Genomic DNA, 26,804 nt, shown 5'->3' with positions numbered 1-26,804 from the left:
CGTTAATGCAGTAAAACGAAATGTCTGTAGTACCATGGCATCAAGGCATTCAATTGTGTATATATTTTAAACAATTTTTATTATCATATAGACATGGCTTAAAGAAGAGAATAAGATATTTATTCTTTTGGGTGTTCATTTCAATGATATGGTACAGGAATTTATTATGGTTTGGTTTAAAAAGAAAAAAAAAAACAACGTTGTTTGGCAGGGTTATAATACCAAATGATCAATTGTGATCATTTTGTTAGAGGTAAGCATTCTAAAGTCTAATAACTCAGAAATGTGAATCTCTTCAGGAAAAGACAGATATGATTGGATATTTAAGAAAAAAAGAGAGGGGCACCTGGGTGGCTCAGTCGTTAAGCATCTGCCTTTGGCTGGGGTCATGATCCCAGGGTCCTGGGATCAAGCCCCGCATCTGGCTCCCTGCTCAGTGGGAGGCCTGCTTCTCCCTCTCCCACTCCCTCTGCTTGTGTCCCCTCTCTCTGTCAAATAAATAAATAAAATCTTAAAAAAGAAAAAAAAATAATTCATCTTTGTTGCCATTTTTAACAACCATTGTTCGGTAACAATAGACTTTTTTCATTTGGTTTACCAGATGTTGGGGAATCAAGATACTTGTAGCCAGGGGAAGGTTTATTTTGGCTGAAGAAATCATTGTACATGGCTCTACTAGGAAAAAATGTAGATTATTAGTTGCCCCTCTCCATTTCTCCTGCGGTGGGTTGAAGTGTGCTGGGAGTTCTCTGGAGGATTATGTAATGTGGTAGCCTGCAAACAGTGTGAGTCTCAGACTTAAGGATAATAGATATTTTTTATCCTCTAAAATAAATCTGAGTTTCATATCACAAGTGTTGTCTAGGGATTTTGTGCTCTTCCTTCCTTCCTTCCTTCCTTCCTTCCTTCCTTCCTTCCTTCCTTCCTTCCTTCCTTCCTTTTTCTTTCTTCCTTCCTTCCTTCCTTTCTTACCTTTAGCCAGTTGCCAAAACCTACTGAGAACTTTCTATATAATGTGCCGTCCTCATGGAGAGTACATTGTGTGGTTCAGATATTTTATTCAATTGCTAAGAGATGGACTTTGATTAGTTCCAGATGTATTGCACAAATAAAAGGTTGATAACTCCATATGCCGTGCTTGTTCCTCATTTGTTATGTGATTCTTACGGCTGAGGGCTGATCTTTCTGCCCTTGAACTGAGAGTCTTGGGGAAAAGTCAGGAATCTGAACCATTTAAGAAATGTATAGTTTCCAGAGTTCTGTGGGCTGGTAATGAGTTGTGTATCTTCCACGAGAAGCACAATCACTATCTCTCTCCTTATGCTTCTCCCTCTGCTTCTTACTACCTGCTCTGATTTCCAAGTTCATCTTCAGTCCATCACCTTTCTTGGCCTTCTCCAATCCTTATAGCAGCTGAAGGACAGTCTGTATCAGAATCACCTGCAAGTCCTTCATAACCGCGGATTGCTAAGCCCTCCTCAGAGTCACTGCTTCATATTTAGGGGTGTGAGTGGCAAGGAAAAGGCTAGAAACTTCAAGACCACCATAGGTGATTTTTGTATGTCTGCAAATTTGAGATCCACTATCCCAGGGATTCTCAAAATGTGGTCCCTGCATCAGCAGTACCAGCAGCATCAGCAGAAACTGGGAACTTATTAAAATGCAGCTTCTCAGCACACATCGCAGACCAACCAAATCAGAAATTCTAGGGCTGGGGCTCAGCAATCTGAGTTTTAACAAGCAGCAAAGGTGGTTCTAATAGAGGTTGTGTTTTAAGAACCACTGCTCATCCTACCACTTTGGCATGCCAGATTTGCTCTGCATTCTCAATGGAGCTGAAAGCAATTGAGTACCTAGTACCACAGAACAGAAGTGGGAATTCCTATTTCCAAAGGATTCATTATTTTACTCATCTAAAACCACTGAACAGTCATGCTTCCCTCCATCCAACATCTAAAAAAAAAAAACACTTCTTAAGATCTAAATATATAGAGATAATAATCATGCATTTTGACCACATGTGCAATATAAAAATTCTTTGGAAAATTCAGCCCTTCTTAATTACTTACCAATGGAATACACATAGTTCTATGGAATTATGTAATGAAAAATTGGTGGTTTAATTCTAATTAAGTTGCAATGTTGACCCAGTGACAAGCCTAGCACTTTCATCAAAGATACTAGGTTAACCAATATTTAAGATTTAGTTAGTTGACTTTCAATATTAAAGGACAAGATAATTTGTAATGAAATGTTAAATATCAACCCAAACTCAGCCTGGGGCTCACTCATAGTTTTAAGTGGTCTCAGGCCATAGGATAACATCAACTAACGTTCTTTTCAATGCATTTCACTGAGAAATGGGAAGTAACACCTCTCCCTTTCAACTAGCCTGGAATTGTGCTTTGGGAAATTTACAGAGGCTCTGTTTTACATTTTTTTATTTTTCTAACTTTAATCTGATTCTGATCTACAAATCAGCTTTTTTTTTTTAAACCAATATGTCTTTTGACTTTGATTCAATCACAGGGTATTAGAGCTGGAAAGGTATTTAGTGATCACCTCTTGCAAATTCACCTGGGGGTAATTGCACTCTACCCACCCTGGGAGACATACTGCAATGTCTGTAGACAGTTTTTGTTGTCACACCTGGAGGGTGCTACTGGCATTTAATGGACAGAGGCCACAGATGCTGCTAAATATCCTACAATGCCCGGGACCTTCCCCTCACAACAAAGAACTATCCTGTTAAACTGTCAATAGTGGGAGAAACCCAGTTTTAGAAGAAACTTCATGGCCGCAAGTTCATTCAGGAAGATTCAGAATAGGGACTCACAATTCCTACACCCTGTCCACTATTTCCCCATTATACTCTCAAGATTCTGCTGATTTTTAAAAAATTATAAAAGTACTATCATATCATATAAAATTTGAATACAAAGAATCTCAAATCAAATAATTGAGCAAAAGCTATTTGTAGTGTGGAATATATTCTTTGGTTTTTCCATAGGTCTATAGGTTTACATCACTTCAATTGGATATCCTGCTTTTCAGATCATATTATGTCATACATTTTACATATTGCTGCAAGCTTCCTACTGATTTTCTGTATCTCATAATGTTACTTCCAATGAATGAATTTATTTATCTCATTGAACACTTAGCTTGTTTCTAATTTTTGCTGTCATGTATTGAATTTGAATATATTATCTTGACTTCTGCTAAATTTAAACCTGTACTGGACTTAAATGCAGCAGAATTGGGTTCTGAGTCACCTGTGGAACACCAGCTGAATGTCCTACTTTCATTTCAGTATACATTCTAAAGAGGAGGTCAGTAATAAAATTGTGGTCATATCTGAATTTTAATGACATGTTTCATGAACTCTTTAGGAAATTGCAACCACCTTGAAGTTCTGTGGGGGAATAAACTGAGTTTCCTGATTTTTTTTAACTATAGACTGAGGTTGTTGCATTTACTTTTACTTGGGAATTTATTATATTGTTATTACAGTTTTGGTTGTCTTCCATGAAGGTTTTGCAGTGGACAAAACTGATGCAACATGATTGTTTGGGGTATGTGGACTATTTGAATTCAAATGAGGTTTCTGTATGTCTCATGTGATCGTTTATTGCAAGTAATAATGTTCTAGAATACTAGTGACTTTTTTTTTCATGTGGACCCCTTTCTTATGGAATACAACTTGGATACTTGTAGTAATTGGGTGATAGTGGTGGTGTTAGAGGGGTTTGTGATGACAGTGTTGGTGCTGGTTGCGGTGATAGTGAAGACAGTGGTGGTGAAGGTGTTAGCTGTTGCTGATGGTGGTGGTAAAGGTGGGTGGTAGACATGTTGGTGGCCCCAATACTGTTTATGGTGGAGATGGAGGTAGGGGTATGAGAGTGGGGTGGTGATGATCGTGGTGGTGGTACTGGTAGTGGTGGGGAGGTGATGGTGATGGGAACAGTGGTGGAGGTGTGAGGGTGGGACGGTGGTAGTGGGGGTGGTCGAGATGAAGGTGACGGTGGCAGCCCCTATTGAGGGCTTACCATGTGAAAACACTGGGCATTTTTGTAGACTTTCCATGATTATTCAGATGTTCTTTCATGTAGCAAATATGTATTGGCTCCTGTTCTGAGTTAAGCCCCGAGTTGGTCTTTTTGGGGGCTTGGAGTGGTTTTTTGTTTTTTGTTTCCTTGTTTTTTAAAGACTCAGACAGAGGCCCTGTCTTCAAGGAGCTTTTGGTCTGACAGAGTATATTCTCTGTGTACAAAAAAATGCATAACACAAGTCAGAAAGTATTCAGTTTAATTAAAAGTGCAGATGGAATGCTTTGGGGACCAATATTTATTCCTTGCAGTGCAATTCTCAAAGCACCATGTGCACTGTCTCACTTGATGATTGAACAATGTGTGAGGAATAATCATAACCACAGAATCTACTGCTTACTTAGCACAACTCTGTGCCAGACACAATGCTAAGCACTTTATACACATGATTTCATTTAATCTTTACCAAAAAGTCTATCATCATCATCATTATTATTATTATTTTATTACATTTTGTATTTTTTTAAAGATTTTATTTACTTAGAGTGTGCACCTGCGAGCAGGGGGAGGGGCAAATGGAGAGGGAGAGAAAGCATCTTAAGCAGACTCCTTGCCAGGTAGAGAGCCTGACACTGGGCTCAGTCTCACGACCCTGCAATCATGACCTGAGCTAAAATCTAGAGTCAGACGCTCAACTGACTGAGCCACCCAGGCACCCCTACATTTTGTATTTTACAGATGAAGACACTGATGCAAAGGTTACGAGCTTCAAGCTCTTAGCTTTAAGTGGTAGAGCCAGGACTTAAACCCATGCCCACTAACTTTTAACTATGTATGCCATGTTGCCTGATGATGGCATTGTCTGCATTTACAGATGAAATAAATCCAATTGCCAAATTTGAGAATAAGTTCAATCACATCATCATTTGGGAGAATTATTTTTAAATAATTTCAGTAGTGCAATTTTATTTCAAAAATTTAATTTCATTTAAAAAAATTCCTGCTTATAAACTCATCCAGAGGCTATAATGCCAGAATAAACTGGCTTTATAAACTGCTTATAAATTCATCCAAAAGCCAGAGCACAGAATAACACCATAAAGACCAAAATGCTAGATCTGGGTAGCTTGGGTCTAAATAATTCCTAAGGCATGTGTCACTTTTTCTCAGTGTGCTGGTACCTTCTTCAGACTTGTTTCAGAGTGTGAAGTAGACTGCAAGAGTGAGCCTTTCAGACTAAGTGCCACCTAGAAAAGTCTAGGTCAAGAAAAATATTTATTCTAAATCTTTGGGGGAAGAGGATGAAATCTATTTTAAGACCATCTCTTCTACTTGTTTAGGCAAATGGGGGAAAGAGGACCTCATACAATAAAAGAAGGGAATTTTATTTTATTTATTTTATTTTTTATTTTTTTAAAAGATTTTATTTATTTATTTGAGAGAGAGAGAGAGCACATGAGAGGGGGGGAGGATCAGAGGGAGAAGCAGACTCCCTGCCGAGCAGGGAGCCCGATGCGGGACTCAATCCCGGGACTCCAGGATCATGACCTGAGCCGAAGGCAGTCGCTTAACCAACTGAGCCACCCAGGCGCCCAAAAGAAGGGAATTTTAAATGTGTCTGTATTTTCTTTTTCATAAAATTCTTGTGCCTCCCTCCCTTGCTGCCTCAGCTTAGAGCCTGGCCAATGACCTCAGCAGACAGGAGGGAGGACAGGCCTGGGATGGCATCGTTAAATGGAGAGGTACATAAATTATTGCCAACTCCTCTGTAGTTAAACATTCACAAACACAGCAGAATGAGCTTTCTCATTTCTGAGAGCACGTGCGCATATGTGCATGTGCAAGTCGTCTTCCACTAATACCAGTTGACTGCATTTCTTTCTTATGGAAATTCTCATTTGTGAAATATAGTAACATGGGCAGGATTTTCAGATGTCTGGGACTTTTCTATTTGTTTATCTCCCTCTAAAAATTATATTTGTGGAGTACTTAGGATATGTTAGGCACTGTGCAAACTTTATTTAATTCTCTAAAAAACTTTATTAGGTTTTATTAGTTTATTATTACTGTTTTTTACATAATGAAACTTAAGTATGGAGGGATGGGTTGCAGAGGTAACAAATGGCAGAGACAGGACTCAAACAAACTCCAAATGTTCTGCTCATAACTGCTGCTCTACAAGGCCAAGAGAAGAAAAAATTGCAAATTTTATTTAATTCATATAGTTGCCTACTTTTGGAAGAAAACTTCCTCTAGTGGCTTCACTCAGAAGGAATAGCAATTGACCAAGAACCTCATTTTTCACACCAGGTCCCAGGGCCTTTGGTGAAGTGGTTAATATGTCCCTTAATGTGTGCTCTACCCTCATATCTGAGGACCAGTTCTTCTTCTGGAGTTACATGAGTGGGGCTCAAATCCTTCCTCTACCACTTAGAAGCTGTCATTTCTTGGCCAAGTAATTTTCTCTCTCCAAGCTTCTGCTTGCTCATCTGTAAAAGGGGAATGATGGTAATTCCACCCTCATAGTGCCCTACAGAAGGTTAAATGAGAGAAGACATGAACAGAGCTGAGCATAAGACCTAAGTGAACTGAATGCTCAATCAAATACTCAAACAGTGGAAAAGCAGGAAAGAAAACATTGCCAACCTCATGGGAAATCTTATAAAACAAGGTTAATTTAATCTACAGTTAATGTGGATAGAAATAGATATGTAAGGTAGCCCCAGTTGTACATGTGGCTTGCCTATGAAGAACACATGGCTAATTTTGGCCCCTGGACAAATTCCAAAGCAGATCACTGGATAACTCATTCATATCTTGAGGTTTCCCACAAATACCATGTAAGGCAGCATAGCTACTCTACAGCATACGTAATCCCGGTCCAAATGGCTCAGGTCTTATAGATTCTCCCTTCTGTCTAAGTTCCCTTTCCACCCCCACTTCTCCATAAAGTTACTGGAGCACCCATGGTGTTGTGGCTTAAATTTTGGCCAAAGTTGGGCTAATCTCTGAGGCCGCTTCCCTGGAAATCTAGCTGGATCCCTCATTCCTTCCAAGCCTCCTCCACAATAAAGTGAACCAGCCTTTCCTCCTCCGCCATTCTGAGGAAATTCTTCCATAGACTTGAAGATGGGAATTTGGCTCCCTGACATTTCCAGAAAATACACAGCATTGCTGTGAGCTATGGATATATTGTCCCACACTCCTGCCATGTTTTCTTGAGAGAAAATATTTTTGAAGGCCGACTCTCCCTAAGTAAGATGAATTTCGACTCAAAGTAGAATAATCATGCTTCATGTTTGACTAATTTTAGAGTTTCGAACCATAAGAATCTACATTTAGCTTCTTGATTCTCATGCTAATCCTGTAAGTAGGAAGAGAGCCTATTTTTACAGATTTTGTGGGCGAAAATATGCTCCTTAGAAAATAATTCTGCAGGGTACTTTGGAAAAGGATGGAGATTTTGCTCAGTTATAAAGAGAAAATCAGGGGAAAAGCAGTTATCTTTTTGATATGGGCATGCATGAAAAAATATTTCACTAACATAAGTCAATCCTCCTCTTCTATCAGAACATTTATGAAATACTTTTCCACATGTTTTAACCAAATGTGTTGATTGGTCTTCTTAAAGAAGCCAAAATGCTGTAGTTGGAAAACAAAGATCCTAATGACAGAGCAGGTAGTGGTTAGTCATCTCCAGGACTGTAAACTTCCACATGACAGAAATGTCCATTTGACTGACCTTCACAGCCTAATACACTATAGCCAAGAACTCTAGAAGTGTTTTTGATGGTGATGTTTTAGGGCTAAAGTATGTTACATAGCTGTCACAGCAAGGAAGAATATGACATAAATGCTTTTGTCTGCACTTCCAATTTCATATTTAATAGTTTAATCAAGGGATTTTATCTTGATAAACAATTCCAAGAATTTAAAACTAGGTTTCTAGTGGGGAATGGGAAGCCCACAAATTTTATACCTGCCTGTGAAATGCAGAATCTTGTTCAATTACTACAAATGTATTGATAAAGGAAGAATCTGGTATATAAATGATGAGTTCTTAGTCCTTTTGTGAGAAGGAAGAGAACATAGGAACATCTCAAACAAAATCACCAGATCTCACACTAATATTTATTAGATAAATATTTATATCTCTACACACCAACATACATGAAACAATAGTTTTCAAGACAATGGACATCAGGAAATGAAAGACTGATCCCTGAGAGACAAAAACAAATGAAGTAAACCCTATGATTGCTCCAGCTTACTGCCATGGGGCAGGAAGAAGGAACTGGGGTGAAGCCCAATGCACTCCTTGAGATGAGGAGACAGAGATGAGAATCCAGGGAGACCAAGGTGGTAAGAGTTCCCAGGACAAAATGCCAGAGAAGAGAGAGCTGCATAGAGAGAGAACACCAGAGATATGCAAAGGGTCCCCTCAATTATTCAGCAAAGTGGTGAGGGCACATGCATGTGATGAAATGCCCTGAGCCTGGGGGAAGAACCATCAGAAAAGATTACAGAATAGTGCCAGTTGCTCATAGAGGGCCAGGAACAGTGCCTTTTCTTGCCAGAAAGCCTGGAAAAACTCATAATTCATAGAGTATTGGAAAGAAAACTCAGGGAGGTCTTGTCTCAGTAGTGGGGAATAATTAGCCTTAAATTAAGCACTACTCTAGACTAGCCAAACAAATCATAATAGCATTACCTAAAAGGAACAAATAGTTTTCATGTAACATGAATATTTGTAGGAATACACAAGTATTCCACATCCAAAAAGGAAAATTTCACAATATTTGGAACAAAAAGAAGCATGAAAACATGACCATAATCAAGAGCATAATCACTCCAAAACAAACCAGAACTGACACAGATGTTAGAATTAACAAAGATATTAAAACAGTTATTATAACAGTATCTCATATGTGAAAAAATTAAGTAGAGACATGGAAGATACAAAAAAGAAAAAGATTCAAATAGAATTTGTAGAGATAAAGTTTGCAATGTCTAGGATGAACAATATACTGGATGGGATTAATAGCAAATTAGATTTGGTAAAAGAAAAAATCAGTGAACTTGAAGATGTAGTAATGGAATTATCCAAAATAAAACTCAGGGAGAAAAAAGATTTTTTTTTAAAAATGAAAAGAGCATCAGAGTTCTAATACCCTGTCTCAATACTTGGTAGAAAATCAGCAGGAAGACAGTAGTCTTGAGCCACAATAGCAACTAACCTCACCTAATGGCTATTTATAGAATACTCCACACAACAACAGAATACATATTCTTTTAGTACACACGAAACACTTACCAAGGTAGACCATACTGTGGGCCATAAAGCAATTATCAAAATTTTAAGAGATTGAAGTCACACTAACTGTATTCTCTGACCAAAACAGAATTAAATTAAAAATCAATAGCAGAAAGATCTTCAAAAAATCCCTAAGTATTTGGAAACTAAATAAGATGCTTCTAAAAAATCCATGGTCAAAGAAGAAATCAAAAGGGAAATTAGAAAGTATTTTGAAATGAATGAAAATAAAATCACAATATGCCAGAATTTGTGAGATTCCACTAACGCAGTACCTAGGTCATCTATAGCATTAAATACCTATGTTGGTAAAGAAGAAAGTTTTCAAATCAATGACTTCAACTTTCACCTTAAGAAATCAGAAAAAGGTTGGGCGCCTGGGTGGCTCAGATGGTTAAGCGTCTGCCTTCGGCTCAGGTCATGATCCCAGCGTCCTGGGATCGAGTCCCGCATCAGGCTCCCTGCTCCTTGGGATCCTGCTTCTCCCTCTGCCTCTCTCTCTCTCTGTCTCTCATGAATAAATAAATAAAATCTTTAAAAAAAAAAAAAAAAAAGAAATCAGAAAAAGGAGAACCCTAGGTAAGCAGCAGAAGAAAGGAAGTCATAAAATTAAAGTGGAACTCAATGAAATGGAAAAGAGAAAATCAGTAAAACCAAAAGCTGTTTCTTTGAGAATATCAATAAAATCAATAAACTAGTCAAAGTCACCAAGAAAAAAAGAAGACACTACTAATATCAGGAATGAGAGAGGAAACATATTAAAAGGGTAATCAGAGAATATGATAAATAATTTATTGCCTATAAACTAGCTTGGGTGAAATAGACAAATTTCTTGCAATTCACAAATTACCAGAGCTCATTCAAGAAGTAATCTAAATAGCCCAAAACCTATTAAAGAAATTGAATTTGTAGTTCAAAATTTCCCATACAGAAAACTCCAAACCAAAATGACTTCACTGGTAAATTCAACAAAACACCTAAGGAAGAAATAATATCAATTCTACACAAAGTCTTACAGAAAACTAAAGAGGAAGGAATTCTTTCCAGCTCATTCTCTAAGGCCAGATTACCATGATAGCAAAACCAAAGACTTTACATGAAAATGAAACTGTACTCCAATATTCCTTATAAACATAGCTGTAAAAATTCTAAACAAAATTTTAAGTAAATCAAATCCAATATTACCTTGATTGTCATAATCATTACACAAGGTGTAGTGATATCAAAACACCACATTGTACACCTTACAGTTTTTACATAACTTTTATTTGTCAAAAAAAGTCAACAATAGATTAAAAAAATAATGTGGAGTTTACCCTAGAAATTCAGAGTTATTTGAGCTACAAACATGTAATGGAGCGTTTGCCCTGTTAATAACATTATCTATGGTGGGTTTTTAATTTTTTTTTTGCATTCTATTTTATTATTAAGATTTTATGGCATTAATACAGGTTAATTAATTCATTTGTGGGAATTATTGTGAGGAGTAAATAAAGTAATAAATATACAGCATTAATAATGGGGTTGAGCACAAATGGGGATCAATAAATTTTTGCCAGTTAAAAATCTACTTCTTGCTTGATTAGGTTTATAGACACACTTCTTTCATAGAAAAAAAAATTGGCCACCTACTTCCTGTCTTTCTGAGCTGGCATTTCCTGTTGTGGCTTCACTGACCAGTCACCATCCGCATGATTGTGGACATGGTTTTATGATCCCTTAGGCTTAGAGCAGTGCTACTTAACGTCTGATCTACAGCAAGATAAGGCATTAGCGTCAGAATGTAAATCAGGGCACTGTTTCCTTCATTGAGAAAGTCTTGCTACCAAAAAAAAAAAAAAATAGCCAAACTAAACAGTGTGCTTAGTAATGGTGATGACTTACAACATGGTGCAAGCTCCTTATTTTGTCCTGGGCCAATAAACAGTTTGCAGACTGGCACCTTAAGTACCAACATCTTAGAGTATTTAAGGTCTTACACAGCGTTTGGATTCTAAAGTCAGCATCTATACTTGCTCTCATGACATCACACTATGGTACATATTTTGAACATGTGTATAAAGGTATATGTGTTTGTGACATCAACAAATATGACTTTGACATATATACTTTTCTCTTAGAGCCGCTGCATAATAATTAGATCTCATGCAAATATGTACTTCAAATTTTGTAATCATGTGGAGTGCACTAAAAATAGTTATATGTTTCTCATCTTACATATGAAAATAGCTAGAGGATCAATCAGTCCTTTGACAAGGATCTGAAATAGGCTAGGAAATATGTTTCTTTTCACATGATAGCACCTGTTGAATGCCAGTGGTTTCCCATGCAGTGTGTAGAGACATATTTAGAGAATGCATCTGGGAACAAGTACTGTAATTGATTTATGTTGTCTGCCATGGTTATGGGAATAAAGCATGGCAAAATCCCAAGATGTGTATTGGTCATCCTTGGCTAGGAGTTTTAAGTAATTTTAGCCTTCTTTTAGCCAAGTTCAGCCTTCTACTAAAAAGAGTGACTTGAGCTGTTCTATTGCAGGACATGAAAACCATGGCAGAAAAGAAGAACCAGGTCTTACTAATGAACCTGGAGATACCTCTCTTCAAGAATATTACATGGATGTGGCTTTCCTCATAGATGCTTCCCGAAGAATAGGAAATGATGAGTTTAAGGAAGTGAAAGCTTTTCTAATCTCAGTGCTTGATTACTTTCACATTGCCCCAGACCCACTGACCTCCATGTTAGGAGACAGAGTGGCAGTCCTGAGCTATTCTCCTCCAGGCTATATGCCCAACAGTGAAGAATGCCCTGTCTACCTGGAATTTGATTTGGTTACTTATAGCAATATATTCCAAATGAAACATCATCTCCAAGACTCTTTTCAGCAGCTCAGTGGAGATGTTTTTATTGGCCATGCTCTGCAGTGGACAGTTGACAATGTGTTTGTAGGAGCCCCCAACCTGAGGAAAAACAAAGTTATCTTTGTTATATCTGCTGGCGAAACCAACCCCTTAGACAAGGAAGTCTTAAGAAATGTAGCGCTGAGAGCCAAGTGTCAGGGCTACTCCATATTTGTGTTTTCCTTTGGTCCTATACACAATGACAAGGAATTAGAAGAATTAGCCAGCCACCCACTGGATCATCACTTAGTCCAGCTTGGCAGAACCCACAAGCCAGATTTGAACTATATCACCAAGTTTGTCAAGCCATTTGTTCATTTAATCAGACGTAAGTCATTAAACGTTTTCTCTTCTATTGCTTTTGCAGTAGATTTAATGTCTCTGTATACAATCCACCAATTGGCTTAGTAATAAATCCTTACTTCAGTGGTGAGTGGTATAGTCTAAGGTGTGAGTAGGAGGCAGTGAGAAAACCAGAGAAAAATATCAGGTCTTATTGACCTTGAACTTTACTGCTGCACTGTCAAGGTCTTTGCCAGAAAACCCCCATGTAGGTAGAAAGTGTTTTTTAACCCTAATCTGTTTACTATGTACTTGGTACTATGTACCAACTTCTTTAAATGGATTATATCATTTAATCCTCAGTACAGCCCTCAAAGGAAAGTACTAGTATCTCCATTTTACAAGTGAGAAAACTAAGGTTCAGAGACATTAAATAAATTGCTCAAAAGCTTAGTTTGAGAGTTGGCAAATTCTAGACTCAGCCCCATGCATTCTGAACCCAGAGCTGTGCTCCTGTTCTTTAAACCATATTTCAATTCCTATACCCTTAACGAAGTACACTGCTGTAATCAGTAATACCCCACTACCATCACCCTCCATCTACTCCAGGACTTCTGTTTTATCTTTCATTGTAAATTACCTTTGGTTATGACTTTAATTCTTTTGAGCCATGGGCATGAATCTCTTCTAGAGCATTTGTCCCAGACAACTGGCTCAGGCATAGCCAAGCAGGGTCTTAAGGGTGTCTTTTTATAGTGGGGCTTTGAGAGTGACTGCCCCAGCCTCTGTCCATGAGTTGCAATTTTAGACATGGGTATAATAGTATACCTGAGAGCTTGTGACATCAAGCAAATTCTGGCCTGTGCTGGGATTAGGAGTGAGGCAGAGGCCACATTGAATAGTTATTTGCAGCTCCTGAGAGTTTACCAAGAAATAACAGAGATGCAGATTTGCTGCCACTCACAAAGCCCCAGGGCTCATGTAACCCTCAGGAATTTTGGAAATCAAGATTTATATGTATCGTAGCAGGCTTGTCACTTGCAAAAAAAAAATGATGCCTTCTTCCAACCCTAAGATAAATAGGGCAGACAATTACAATAGCTCAATGTGTCTTCTGAAAAGATCTTCCTTTTAGAGGAATAGAAATAGATGTTAGAAGGGATTGAAAGATGTCCTTGAATTGTATCACAAGCCTGTGAAATACAGAGCTTGAGAATTTTTGACTCAATCACTGCTGTATCTCATTGACTTTGCCAATGAGGTATTGCAAATATCAGAGGGTGCCTACTTTGCCGAGTACCTTATAAAATTAATTTCCTCTTGAAGACACCTCCAACCACAGGAAAAGATGAACTGACTTTGGGCAATAGAATATAGAAGGGTAACATTTAGATTAACCAGCCCACTCTTTCTCCAGGTGCCATCAACAAATATCCCCCTGCAGATCTGAGACCCAAGTGTGTTAACATCACCTCTCCCAATCCAGAGAACGTTGGCTCAGGAAACAATGTATTGTGAGTTGGCAAATTCACAGTTTGGGTAATACTACAGTTGGAAACAGTCCTTATAAAAAAAATTTGAAATGAATGGTGCTTTAGTGTTCAGGATGCAAGTTTGGTTGGGATGTAGGGGTGTGTGTGTGTGTGTGTGTGTATGTGTGTGTGTAAAATACTCCTGGTTTGTGATGACTCACAGATCTGGAGTTAATAGCAGATAGAATATGACCCATATTAGAAAGAACCATGTTCCCATTTCTGTAGCTTTTATGAAAAAAAAAAAAAGGCTCTTTGTAATACCTTATATAACACCACTCTAATATTGGGTACTGCCAAAACAGAAAACTTATAACATCAAATGTTAGGTACCACAATTTTAGAGCAGAAGAAAAGCCAAAAGATAAAAAATGGCAAAAGCAACCAAAACATTTGCCATTTAAAAAACAGAACCCATATGAAGACTGGTAAGAAGGATTCTTTTATGTTTGATTTTGCAAAGTACAACCCTAAGTACTCAATAAAAATTCAGTAGTGAAAATAAGATTGCTTTGGAGTCCTAAACCACTGATACAACATTCTAATTTCCTTTTGGAATATTAAAAAATTGCCCCTGAGTCAGATTTCATCCACAAACTATTTGGACTATTCCAATCACATGCATAAAATTTATTGCTGTTCTATATCTGCCTGTATTTACATTTAATTCTGCAAGGGGCTTGGCTAATGTATTTTTCATCTCTTTTCTCTGTCACCTTAGCTTTATTCCTGAGGTGTATAAAATAGAGACAGGAAACAGTGAGCTGTTTGATGAATTTGATTCCCAGGAGCAGCATTTCTTTGTATTAGGGAACAATCCTAGTAATGGTTCTGAGACTACTACTGATTTGATCCAAAAGTTATACATGCTCTTTTCAACTGGAGAACTGATGAATGATAAAGAAGAGGCACATTCAGAAGAAATGCCAGCTCTAGCAGATGGTAAACAACAAGATAAAAAAGGTAACCTTGGATACAATAGAATCGAAGACCCTGAAGTACTTTTGTTTGGATTTTCCCCTGGTGGAAGATGAGCAAGGATGAGCAAGGATAACTCACTGGGACAGGTAGAAATGACAGGATAGAAGTGCCTATCATCTAGGGCTGCAAGGGGTTCCCAAAATGAGGAGGAAAACAAGATATAACTGTAGAAAGGCAAAAAAGGGAGTCAATGGTGTTGACAAAACCAGAACTGAAAGTAGGTATAGATGTTTAGTGTGGGGTCAGGGAATGGAGACAGGAGAGGGATGAGAACAAGGACCACACAGGTCCTGAGTAAGCAAGCAGAGCCCTGCATCCCTGTGCAAAATGCAGGGCGGGGAGGAGCTATGCAACAAGCCTCCAGTGTTTGAGGGTCTGCATTCTCCCTTAGTAACCTAGGCTTTCCTGCTCTGAGATGTGCGCTTCTAGCTGGTGCCTGGAATGGACAAAGCTGCTGTGGGTTTGAGACTTCTTTGGAGGCTGAAGGCAGCTTCTTAGGCAATGTGAGGAGATGGTTCTGGACCTACAACTAAAGGGAAAATGGAAGATGGAGAACAGGAAGCTATAGTAGGCTCTAGAGTAGCTATTCACAATTTTTGCTGTGTATCAAAACTGTATGGGAAATTATTTTAAAATAAATATTCTTGGGTGTCTACTAAAGCTGAAAGTATACATATACTATGACTAGCAACTTTAATGTATATTCTCAACAGAAAAATATATATTCATCAAAAATTATGTACTAAAATATTCATAACAGCACTTTTGTAGTGGCCCCAAAGTGGAAAAAAAATGCCCAACAGCAGGTATGATAAATAAATTTTGGCAAGATTATATAATGAAATACCATGTATGTATGCAGTATATATGTACAATGCTATGTAAGTATGTAATATACATCAACACTTCATATATACATCTATACTCTATGTATTAGATATGGGTATAATTGTAGGTATAGCTAGTATATAGATATTGAACAAGATCAGCAAAATGATGGAAAATAGGAGAGATGAGGATAGAGGAAATATAGAAAAATATAGAAAGGGGAGAGAAGTATAAGAAAAGGAAAATCAAATATAAATACAATGAAATATCTGGTTCCAATCAAGATGGACTAAGCCTACTTTAGCCTCAAGATGGACTAAGCCGATATTGCCTCTCTCTCCCACTGATTACAACTGAGAACTCTGGAGAAAATACAAAAAGCAACCACCAGAGATCTCTGAAAGGTAACAAAAAGCAGATTTTAGTGAAATTTCTCATTTTCTTTTCTGTTTTCTTTTGTGGCTTTGTGCTGAGGGCAGACCCCAGTCCTGAACTGTGTGATGGCAGTGGGGTAGGAGGCTAAAACTCAGTAGAAACCTATTTCTGGGCAGAAGAACTAGAAAAAGGGGCCCTTGTTTGTCAGTGAGGTGGTGGAAGAAATCCCCATTTTCCCTCTCTTTCCTCTCATGGTTTTTTTTTTTTTTAAGATTTTATTTATTTGACAGAGCACAAGAAAGCACAGAAGCAGGGGGAGAGGCAGAGGGAGAAGGAGAAGCAGGGTCCCTACTGAGCAGGGAGCCTGATACGGGGGCTCGATCCTAGGACCCCAAGATCATGACCTGAGCCAAAGGCAGATGCTTAACCAGCTGAGCCACCCAGGCACCCCTCCTCTCACTATTTCACCCACTGTTTTGCTCTGAAGGTGGGCACAGTTTGGAGCTAAGTAGAAGACTAACTAGCTAAAACTAAAGGGAAACCCTGTTTTTCTGGCCAGAGGAACTAGGAAGAGAGGCCCTGTTGCCCAGCATGTGGGGGTAGCCCCAGAGAGAAGAGAACTGGAGAAGGGGATCCTATAGTTCTAATTATGGGAGCTGCATATGCCCTGGGCTCTCCACTAATCTGTGCATGGATGGGGAAGATCCAGGACAGGCTTTGGACATTAAACTGAGGATGGAACCACTGCCCATAGGAGGTAACACAGCACTTGCATTCTGAACCTACCAGGTTAATTGTCTGCTGACAAAAAAAATTAAAATTCTACACAGAATCATACTAGAATTTAGAGTCTATACAATATAATATTCAAAATGTTCAGGATAAAATCTAAAATTAGACAGCATACAGATAACCAGAAGATGTGAACTATTCTCAAAGGAAAAGACAACCAACAGACAAAGCCATTGAAGCAGCTATGATAACTCTACTCCATGAGATAAAGGCAAACAACTTGAAATGAACAGAAAGACATTCTCAGCAGAAATGTGTGGTGATGGGCACTCGGTGTTATATGTAACTAATGAATCATTTAACACTACATCTAAAACAGGGTGCCTGGGTGGCTCAGTCAGTTAAGTGTCTGCCTTCAGCTCAAGTCATGATCCCAGGGTCCTGGGATCGAGCCCTGCATCAGGCTCCCTGCTCAGTGGGGAGCCTGCTTCTCCTCTGCCTGCCATTCGCCCTGCTTGTGCTTGCACTCTCTCTCTCTTGCTTGCTCTCTCACTCGCTCTGTGTCAAATAAATTTTAAAAATCTTTAAAACAAACAAACACTACATCAAAAACTAATGATGTACTAAATGTTGGCTAATTGAACATAATAAAAAAAAGAAACATAGACATAATGAAACAGGAACTGAAAGGAAATTTTAGAAGTGAAAAAATATACAGTGTCTCAAATTAAAAAAAAAAAAATCATTGGACAGCCTCAAAAGCAGAAGGAAGATGACAGAGGAAAGAGTCAGTGAACTTGAAGATATGTTAATTATATGATCTGAAAGGGATTTTTGAAGATGAACAGAACCTTGAAGACTTATAAAATAATATCAGAAGGTCAACATTTGTTTCATTGGCGTTCTATAAGGAAAGTAGAAATAAAAGAAAGTTAGATTCAGTTAGAAGAAAATGTATATTTGAGGAAATTATGGACAAAAAATTCCCAAATTAGTAGAAGATATAACTTTACAGAGTTTAAAACCCCACTCAAGACATATCATTAACTGCTGAAAACAGAAAAGAAAAATCTTGAAGCAGCTAGAGAAAATCTACATATTACAAAAGAAGGGAACAATTCTTCAAATGATGGTAGATTTCTCGTCAGAGCATGGAGGATGAAAGACAGTGAAACATCTTTTTCTTTCACATACTGAAATCAAAGAACTCGGAACACAGAATTTTATATCCAGTGAACATAGCCCTCTGGAATGAGGGCAAAATAAAGACATTTCTAGATAAAGGAAAACTAAGAGGATTTGTTGCAACAGACATGTGCTAAAGGAAAGCAGTGATGGGAGAACCAGGCAGTTGGGGTAAGGCCAAATGACTAAAGACCAGACAGCTGAGAGAACATACTGAGGAGGGGATCCAAGAGGGAAATCAAGGAGGGGATTGGAAAGGGAGACTGGTTGAATGAGACAAAGTGGCATGTACCAGCTGCAGCTCACCCATGTACAGGGCCATATTATCTATAAGGTAATTTCATATAAATGATCCCATTGAGTTCCCTCCAAAACCCTGTGTAGGAGACAGGAAATAATACCCCTCATATTTAGCTGGAGAAACTGAAGCTCAAATAGGTTTAGTGCCTTTCTGGGACTTGACCCTGGTCTGGCAGGTCCTGATTTAGTGTGCTTTCCCAATACTGGAAGAAGGAATCAGATCTGAGATAGAGAGGGTGGATGTAGGAGGGGTTATCTTATTCAGCTCAGGCTACCATAACAAATGCCATAGACTGGGGGGCTTAAACACAGTAATTTATTTTCTCATGGTTCTGGAGGCTGGGAAGACCAAGATCAGGGCACAAGCCAATGTGGTTTCTAATGAGGGCTCTCTTTCTGGCTTGCAGACAACCACCTTCTTGCTGTTTTCACATGGTGGAGACGGTCCTAGTGTCCCTTCTTCTTCTAAGGTCACCACTTTTATCAGATCATGTCTCTATCCTTAAGACCTCATTTAACCTTAGTCACCTTCTTAAAGGCCCTATATCCAATATAGTCATGTGCGGGATAGGACTTCAACATATGAATTTGGGGGCACACAATTCAGTCCACAGCAGGGCATATAATTAACAACATAATCACAGGAAGGAACCCTATAAATCCAGCATTTCCCAAGCTTGTCTCTTTAGGAAATGTTAGTTTGGCTTCTTTCTTGGAACCATGGAAGATTAGAATTTGAAACTGGAATGACTTTAGAAATCAGTGAGTTGTCCTGTATCTTTTTATAGGTAAGGAAATGGAAGCTGCAGACATCTAAAAATGTCTTACCAAAGAATATTCACAGCACCTGATCCAACACCATTTTGTCACAAAGATTTATACCCTACAATTATGTTTATAGAACACAAATTCACCTTAAAGTTAATCTATGGAAAAAGGATAATAAAATCTTTATCTGAAAAAAAATCATTATCTGGGTTGTTGAAAGGTTGGAGATGATACATATGAAGGTCAAAATACACACTGTGCTTGGTACATAATCAGCTAGTATTATCCTACACGAATGATCTAAGTCTGGTAATACATTTGACAATTAAAAATAAAAATCCATTGTGAAGAATGATCAGCCCTTATATGCTTATCTTTGTTTTCCCAAAGAGAGTGGGCTTTTCTTTTTGCCTGTTCATTTTTCTGATGTTTTGATTTTATCCATCAACTTAATTTACAGATTATTTTGCTCATTATAATGAACATTTGCAAGATTTTAATGTGAATTATTAAAAAGTATAACTGTATTCCTTTTCCCATTATGCCAATTTAGGGCTTGTTTCTTTGTCTTTATTTTTCTAATATCAAGTGCCATGTTTCTCGAAGTGTGGTCCCTGGACCATCACATCAGTAACATCTAGGAAGTCATTGGAAATGCAGATCCTTGAATCCTACCAAAGACCTGCTGAATCAGAAACTCTAGGGTTGGGGCCCTCCAGATGATTCTGATGCAGGCGAGAGTTTGAGAGCCACTGACCTAGTGTTACAAATATTGAGCCCAAATGAGTCTTCTTTAATGGGAGTCCTTTCATTAAATATTAATAGGTAATTGGGGGGAAAATTTTCCTGTAAAACACTGATAAGTAGGTATCATTTTTGCAGGACTTCTCATGCCTTTATTGGGCTAATCTTCATTGTGATTCTGAGAGGGGCTATAGTCAAACCACTATGACCACAGAATCTTGTATCAGGGAACATCTTATTGGACTAGTATTTTACAGAAACCACTTTGGGAAGCAGTAGTTGAAAGAGTGAATCCAGGGATCACTGGATGGGGACATGGATTTGACTCCTATTTCTGCAGTTACTGGTCATGTGATCATAGGCACATTACTTTGTCTTTCCGAGCTTCCGTTTCCTATCTGTAAAATGGACATAATAATAGAGCCTACATTGTAGGGTAATGTGGTCACTAAACAGATGTGAAGTGCTTTAAATAGCACTTTACACAGAGTGAAAGCTTAATACATATTAGCTATTATTTAAAATTATGATGATGATGACGGTGATGCCAGTGATGATGACAAATGACATTAGAGTTGATGGCCATGGTGGAAAGAATGCCAGATTGGGAATGAGGAGATCTGGATGCTAATTTTGGTTCTGTCACCAACTAACTTTGTGATCTCAAATAGTCACCTGATTGCCTTAGTCTTCAACTTTCTTATTTGTGTAATGAGGAGCTTGGGAAGGCTAGTGTTTTTCATACTGAGAGACCCACAGACTTCCCAGGGCAAGGATTTCTAAAAATTAGTCTGTCTAAAGGACTCTGTCTACCTGAGAATGTCTCTATCTGAGGAATCATGGAGGGTCTCCTTTCCTGTATCCCCTTTTACAAATGCTCCCCCACCTCATGCAAAAAAAAAAAAGGCATATTTCTCAGCCATCCTTTTTTTTTAAGATTTTATTTTTAAGTAATCTCTACACCCAACGTGGGGCTCGAACTCACAACCCTGAGATCAAGAGTTGCATGTTCTTCCAACGGAGCCAGCTAGGCATCCCTTTCTCAGCCATTCTGAATCTGATTATGTGCTTTTCCCAAATGTAAACCCTCCTAGGGAGGCACAGGATAGGGGGTGGGGAGCATGTTGTCAAACAAGGAGTTATTTTAAATACTGGATCTGCAGGCCTCCTTTAAGCCTTCAGGTCTTTCCCATCCTATACATGTTTCTGTTAAGGAAGAAATGTGTTGCTAGAAATGAGGTATTTGAACTCATGTTTGGATGTTTTGAATTCAGGTATATTATAGAGTGAGGATGGTAGGAGTGATGATAAGACTCATTTAGTAATCTAGCCTGTTCCATTCCCTGATCTTGGCAAAAGATACAATTCTTCTAAGCGCGAAATCCGTGAGAACAAAGCAAAGAGCCTATAAGTGAAGTATCGATGGACAGCAAGCGTTGTTTCATCAGGCCAAAAAAATCACAGCAAAACCCTTAATCATTTACCTATCTTGGAATGGAATCATAAGTAAGATGTCATCACAGAGACCCTCAGTAACATACTTATTTTGATTGGAAGACCAAATCTCCCAACTGAAAGAGGTGTTGATTGGTTTTACTGTAAGGACTAGTTCTGCTAATTAGGCTATATTGGGGGATATGTCCCATTAAGAGAATGAGCTAAGTTGGAGCAGCAAAATTCTGAAAAAAAAAATATAAAACAGATCATAAGAAATATTACTATTTTTTTAAATTTTATTATGTTATGTTGGTCACCATACAATACATCATTAGTTTTTGATGTGGTGATCCATGATCCATTGTTTTAGTATAACACCCAGTGCTCCATGCAGTACGTGCCCTCCTTAATACCCATCACCAGGCTAACCAATCCCCCCTCCCCCCTCCCCTCTAAAACCCTGTTTGTTTCTCAGAGTCCATAGTCTCTCATGGTTCATCTCTCCCACCAATTCCCCCCCCCATTTTTCCCTGCCTTCTCCTAATGTCCTCCATGCTATTCCTTATGTTCCACAAATAAGTGAAACCATATGATAATTGACTTTCTCTGCTTGACTTATTTCACTTAGCATAATCTCCTCCAGTCCCATCCATGTTGATGTAAAAGTTGGGTATTCATCCTTTCTGATGGCTGAGTAGTATTCCACTGTATATATGGACCACATCTTCTTTATCCATTTGTCTGTTGAAGGGCATCTCAGCTCTTTCCACTGTTTGGCTATTGCGGACATTGCTGCTATGAACAGGGGTGCATATGGCCCTTCTTTTCACAACATCTGTGTCTTTGGGGTAAATATCCAGGAGTGCAATTGCTGGGTCATAAGGTAGCTCTATTTTTAATTTTTTTGAGGCACCTCCACACTGTTTTCCAAAGTGGCTGTACCAACTTACATTCCCACCAACAGTGTAAGAGGGTCCCCTTTCTCCACAACCTCTCCAACATTTGTTGTTTCTTTCCCTGTCCATTTTTGCCATTCTAACTGGTGTAAGGTGGTATCTCAATGTGGTTTTGATTTGAATTATTATTTTATCAAAAAATATAGTAATAGTATACATGTGAAGTGTGCTTTATTTATCAATATTAAGATTTTCCAGCCATATTTTAGTTTCTCAGGTTAAACACCATACCTGTAAGTGAAAGAATAACTGGTATTATTAATTGCCATTTGGTAAGTTTAATGAAGTGTTTTTGGGTACATTTCCCAGAAGTGAGAAAATGTTATCCAGTGACTGGGTAACAGATTCTTTTGTAAAAAAAACCTTTTGAAAGATTACTGGGTAGTTTTTGGCACGTAACTCAGAATTCAAAGATTTGTTTGGTATTGCTATAATAAAACTCCTTCAAAATCCATTTGTCTATGTAAACAATATTTATCAGTACTTAAATCTATAACAATATTAATAGAATTAATATTAAACTATGCCTCACTCTAACAATAAATTGTAGTAGTAAGTAAAAGCAATAGGCAAAAACTATCCATCTCAATAAGAAATGCATTTCCAATAAAATTTTTGACTTTTGTTTTGGTAGAATTACCAAAATTTAAATATATATGCTGTTTTGATAAATTGTAATGGTAATCCATCAGAAAAAAATGTTAACACATAGAAGCTTATAGTCATAGGAAATAAAAAGCATGTGCTTAAATATATTTTTTGCAGAGGATTATGATTAGGCAAACAATAAAAGATTTTAAAGCATTTAAATATATTACAGTTAAATGAAATTCTGTGTGGGAAGTGGAATGGAAATACATGTTTAGAGAAAAATGAACACTACAAAATATCTGACTTTGAACCATGAGCATGTTTACATAATATTTTAAATGGCAAATGGTGCTATCAAATCACTGTGCTATATATATTCTATTGGGTAAATTAAAAGAAAAATGTGACAGTTTTATTTCTAAATGTGAGTTTTTATAATATGTCACAAATTACATCCTTTTCAAATACTTAAACTCATAATGAAAAAATAATTAGATGTTAACTTTAAAATACGCAAGGCAAGAGTACATGATTGTTTTGACATAAGTCTGAAGACAAGTACGTGGGATCATCTCTCATATCCTGCTTTTGGGTCAGGTTCCCTGAAGCTGAACCTGGGGTGAGGATTTGTGTGCATGTGATTTATTGAGATAGCACTCACTCACAGGAGAAACTGAAAGGGAATGGAGGCAGCAAGACAAGGAAGGAGTGGAAGACAGACAAGGGTGTCATCTCAGGCAAAGGACCATCAAGTACAGCTTCAGCTTGCTACATGCAGATATAACGGCATGTTGAGTTATGCTGCAGAGTCATCCTGACCTGAGACAAAGAAGTTGGGCTTTCTCACTCTCTTAGTAGATCATCGACCAGCCAGTGGCTGTGAATTCCTAGGCACTCGTGCTATATGTGATTAAAGCCACTCCAGTGGCTGGATAGCAGCCCTCCTAAGAATAGTAGGTGCCGATGCTGAAGCAAAAACTCACACAAGGGTGGTTAGGAAGGAGAGGGGAAGAGGGATAGGAGGAGAAGGAATGTTGTCCTGGAAATGCTAAAAAAGAAGATTAGAAGGATTCTGGGCAGAGTCCTAGCTCTGCACATTCCTTCCTGCTCTGAATCAGTGATACCAGCCACTGAATGTGCTAAGTGTGGAATTTCAGATGATGAATGTACCAACATTTTCCCAGGAAGAAGCATATCTATAGTTCTACTTATATGTTGCTCATTTGTATACATCATCACATCACCCTTTTATTTTGACTATTAAAAATGGCAAAACTATGTGTGTTCAATTCATATGTGACAAAAGAGGGGTCTAGAGGGAACATTATAAACAAATCCCATGACATGAAGAACAATTCATATTTTTATGTTTTGCAGGTGGTGAGGACTCAAGGTGATCATAGCAGAAAGGGAAGATCGCTCCATTGGCAATGTGTAATTCCATGTGGTTCTAACCAGAAACTATAAATCATCTGTTAGAAGTGGAGTGGTGAGGGGCAGGAACTTTTCATGAAACCAATTGGCTAATAACGTGCTAATTTTGTTCTGTTTCAAATCTGAAAGGGAGACTTTTCTGAGTAAAGACATCAACAAGCAGAACTGAGAAACAAGGAATGATTTCATTTCTTCTGCGAACTGTGATAACTGACCAGGAAAAGTTAACTGAATCTTTTCTTTGACAGCTCTGCATGGTTCAGGTGGCAATATGATGATATATCTGCTTAAAGAAGATTTTTGTCATAATTTTCATCACATCTACATCTCAAATTGGGCAGCTGAATAAAGAGCAGTTAGAATTAGAATTTCCTAGGAATGTCTCCTATCTCTTCATAGAATGAGAAACTCATGTCCATCTCTTCAATTCTGTTACAATTCTCCTGGTGCATCCAGCCCTGAGTGCCCTGTAAAACCCACCTGGCAAGCTGCTACCACCACAGTCAATGCTTGCTCTTTACCAAAACACAGAAAAGAATGGAATTCGTGAGAAAGAAAAATGTGAGATGAGGCTAATTTTATGAATGGCTGTTTTGTGCTGTGATCATTTGTATTACATTTTAGCATGCTTTGCTTTGTATGTACTTGATTTTTGCTGGGAAAAAAAATTTATAGAAAAGCATGAATATTCTATATGACCAGAGCTGTTCTTGGGAATTATAATGGAACAAGAAACAAGTTCTAGAATAAAAGCAAGTCTGACCTGGAAGTGTATTCTGTTCATGTTTATTTACCTGTTCTAACTCAGGCCCATTGAAACACCTGTACAGGATTGAACATATTTGGGAAAAAATATATATATATATAATGTAAAATAAGCCAATAGTGAATTCATTTTTTAAATCTTTCAATTTGGTGAAGGCAACTAGTAATTGCCAAGTGAGTAGATTTTGTGCATTTTAAAAGCAACTATGTTAATAGGGTAATACTACTGGCAATTTTGTACTTATCCCACATAATTTTCCTTAACATTACTCTTTTTGTTTGAATAATTTAAAAATATACCAATCAATTAAAGCTAGGCTGTCAAAAATTTTACAGTACCCACATATTACTCTCTGGGAAGATCTAAAGCAAACTCTACTCTTTAATAAAATTTTGTTTTCCCTAAGAATCCTGATATGTACACATGTGTATAAGTGTATGTATGAGGAATACATCAGATCCCTAAATATGAAAATAACATTGTCAAAAATGTGAAGCCAGAGGAACTCACACTCTGCTTATGGGAGTGTGGATTGTTCTGCCTTTGAACAGCAGGTTAGCAATACCTCGTTGGGTTGATGATGCACATATCCTACAACCCAGCTGTCCCACTACTAGATCTATATGCCTGTAGAAGCTCTCACACAGGTACAAGATGAACCAAATGAAAACACGTTCACAGCCTTGTGTGTTTCAGTGAAGAGTTTTGAAACCAACTGAAATGTCCTAAATGTGGTCTATTGTACACTAAAGCTGCATCTATAAACAGTGGACAAATAAGGAAGATAATATTGAAACAAAAGAAGTTGGGCGCCTGGGTGGCTCAGATGCTTAAACGACTGCCTTCGGCTCAGGTCATGATCCTGGAGTCCCTGGATCGCGTCCCACATCGGACTCCCTGCTCGGCAGGGAGTCTGCTTCTCCCTCTGACCCTCCCGACCTCCCCCCTCTCATGTGCTCTCTCTCTCTCAAATAAATAAATAAAATCTTAAAAAAAAAAAAGAAACAAAAGAAGTTGCAGAACGATACATTATGACATCATTTATACATTTTAAAACCTGAGAAGCAATATTACCTACTATTTATGATTGCCCACAACTATAGTAAAAGCATGTATAACACCACCTATATAATACCAAATTCACAAAAGTGGTTATCTTTTAGTGGGGAGGGGTAAAGCAGGGGTCCAATTATCATTATAATGTCTTATTTCTTACTCTGGAAATTAGAAAAAATGGTGTTCTTTATATTATTTTTTATACATTTTTGGATGCCTGACATATTTCATAATTTTAAAAAGAGTAACCCGGTCATAAAAATAATCATAAAATTCAAGTAAATCCTTATGCTACATCCAACATCATGTTAAGAATTGTGAGGAATTTAAAAATATGTGTAACTGGGCGCCTGGGTGGCTCAGTTGGTTAACCATCTGCCTTTGGCTCAGGTCATGATCCCAGGTCCTGGGATCGAGCCCACGTTGGCCTCACTGCTCAGCAGGGAGTCTGCTTCTCCTTCTCCCTCTCTCTCTGCTGCTCTCCCTGCTTGTACTCTCTCGCTCTGTCTCTCAAATAAATAAATAAATAAATAAAATCTTAAACTCATGTTTCTATAAAAAAATAAAATAAATA

The 26,804-nt window shown here is 38.0% G+C and overlaps 1 protein-coding gene across 1 annotated transcript in view; it reads left to right on the top strand.

Annotated features, from left to right (window-relative positions):
* Positions 1-25,171, top strand: part of COL6A5 (collagen type VI alpha 5 chain) — a 129,250-nt gene extending 104,079 nt beyond the window's left edge. The window contains exons 38-41 of the mRNA XM_064588080.1: positions 11,902-12,591; positions 13,963-14,059; positions 14,799-15,040; positions 24,352-25,171. Coding sequence (XP_064444150.1) covers positions 11,902-12,591; positions 13,963-14,059; positions 14,799-15,040; positions 24,352-24,371 — 1,049 coding nt within the window. The 3' untranslated portion in view covers positions 24,372-25,171. The remainder of the gene's footprint in view (positions 1-11,901; positions 12,592-13,962; positions 14,060-14,798; positions 15,041-24,351) is intronic.
* Positions 25,172-26,804: the final 1,633 nt, after the last annotated feature.

The sequence above is a fragment of the Mirounga angustirostris genome, unplaced genomic scaffold (assembly GCF_029215605.1).
Source record: "Mirounga angustirostris isolate CCGP_5_RB_7025 unplaced genomic scaffold, mMirAng1.0.hap1 SCAF_1, whole genome shotgun sequence".
Classification (NCBI taxonomy): domain Eukaryota; kingdom Metazoa; phylum Chordata; class Mammalia; order Carnivora; family Phocidae; genus Mirounga; species Mirounga angustirostris.
The sequence above is the reverse complement of the archived record's forward strand: the minus strand, read 5'-3'. Positions and strand labels throughout refer to the sequence as shown.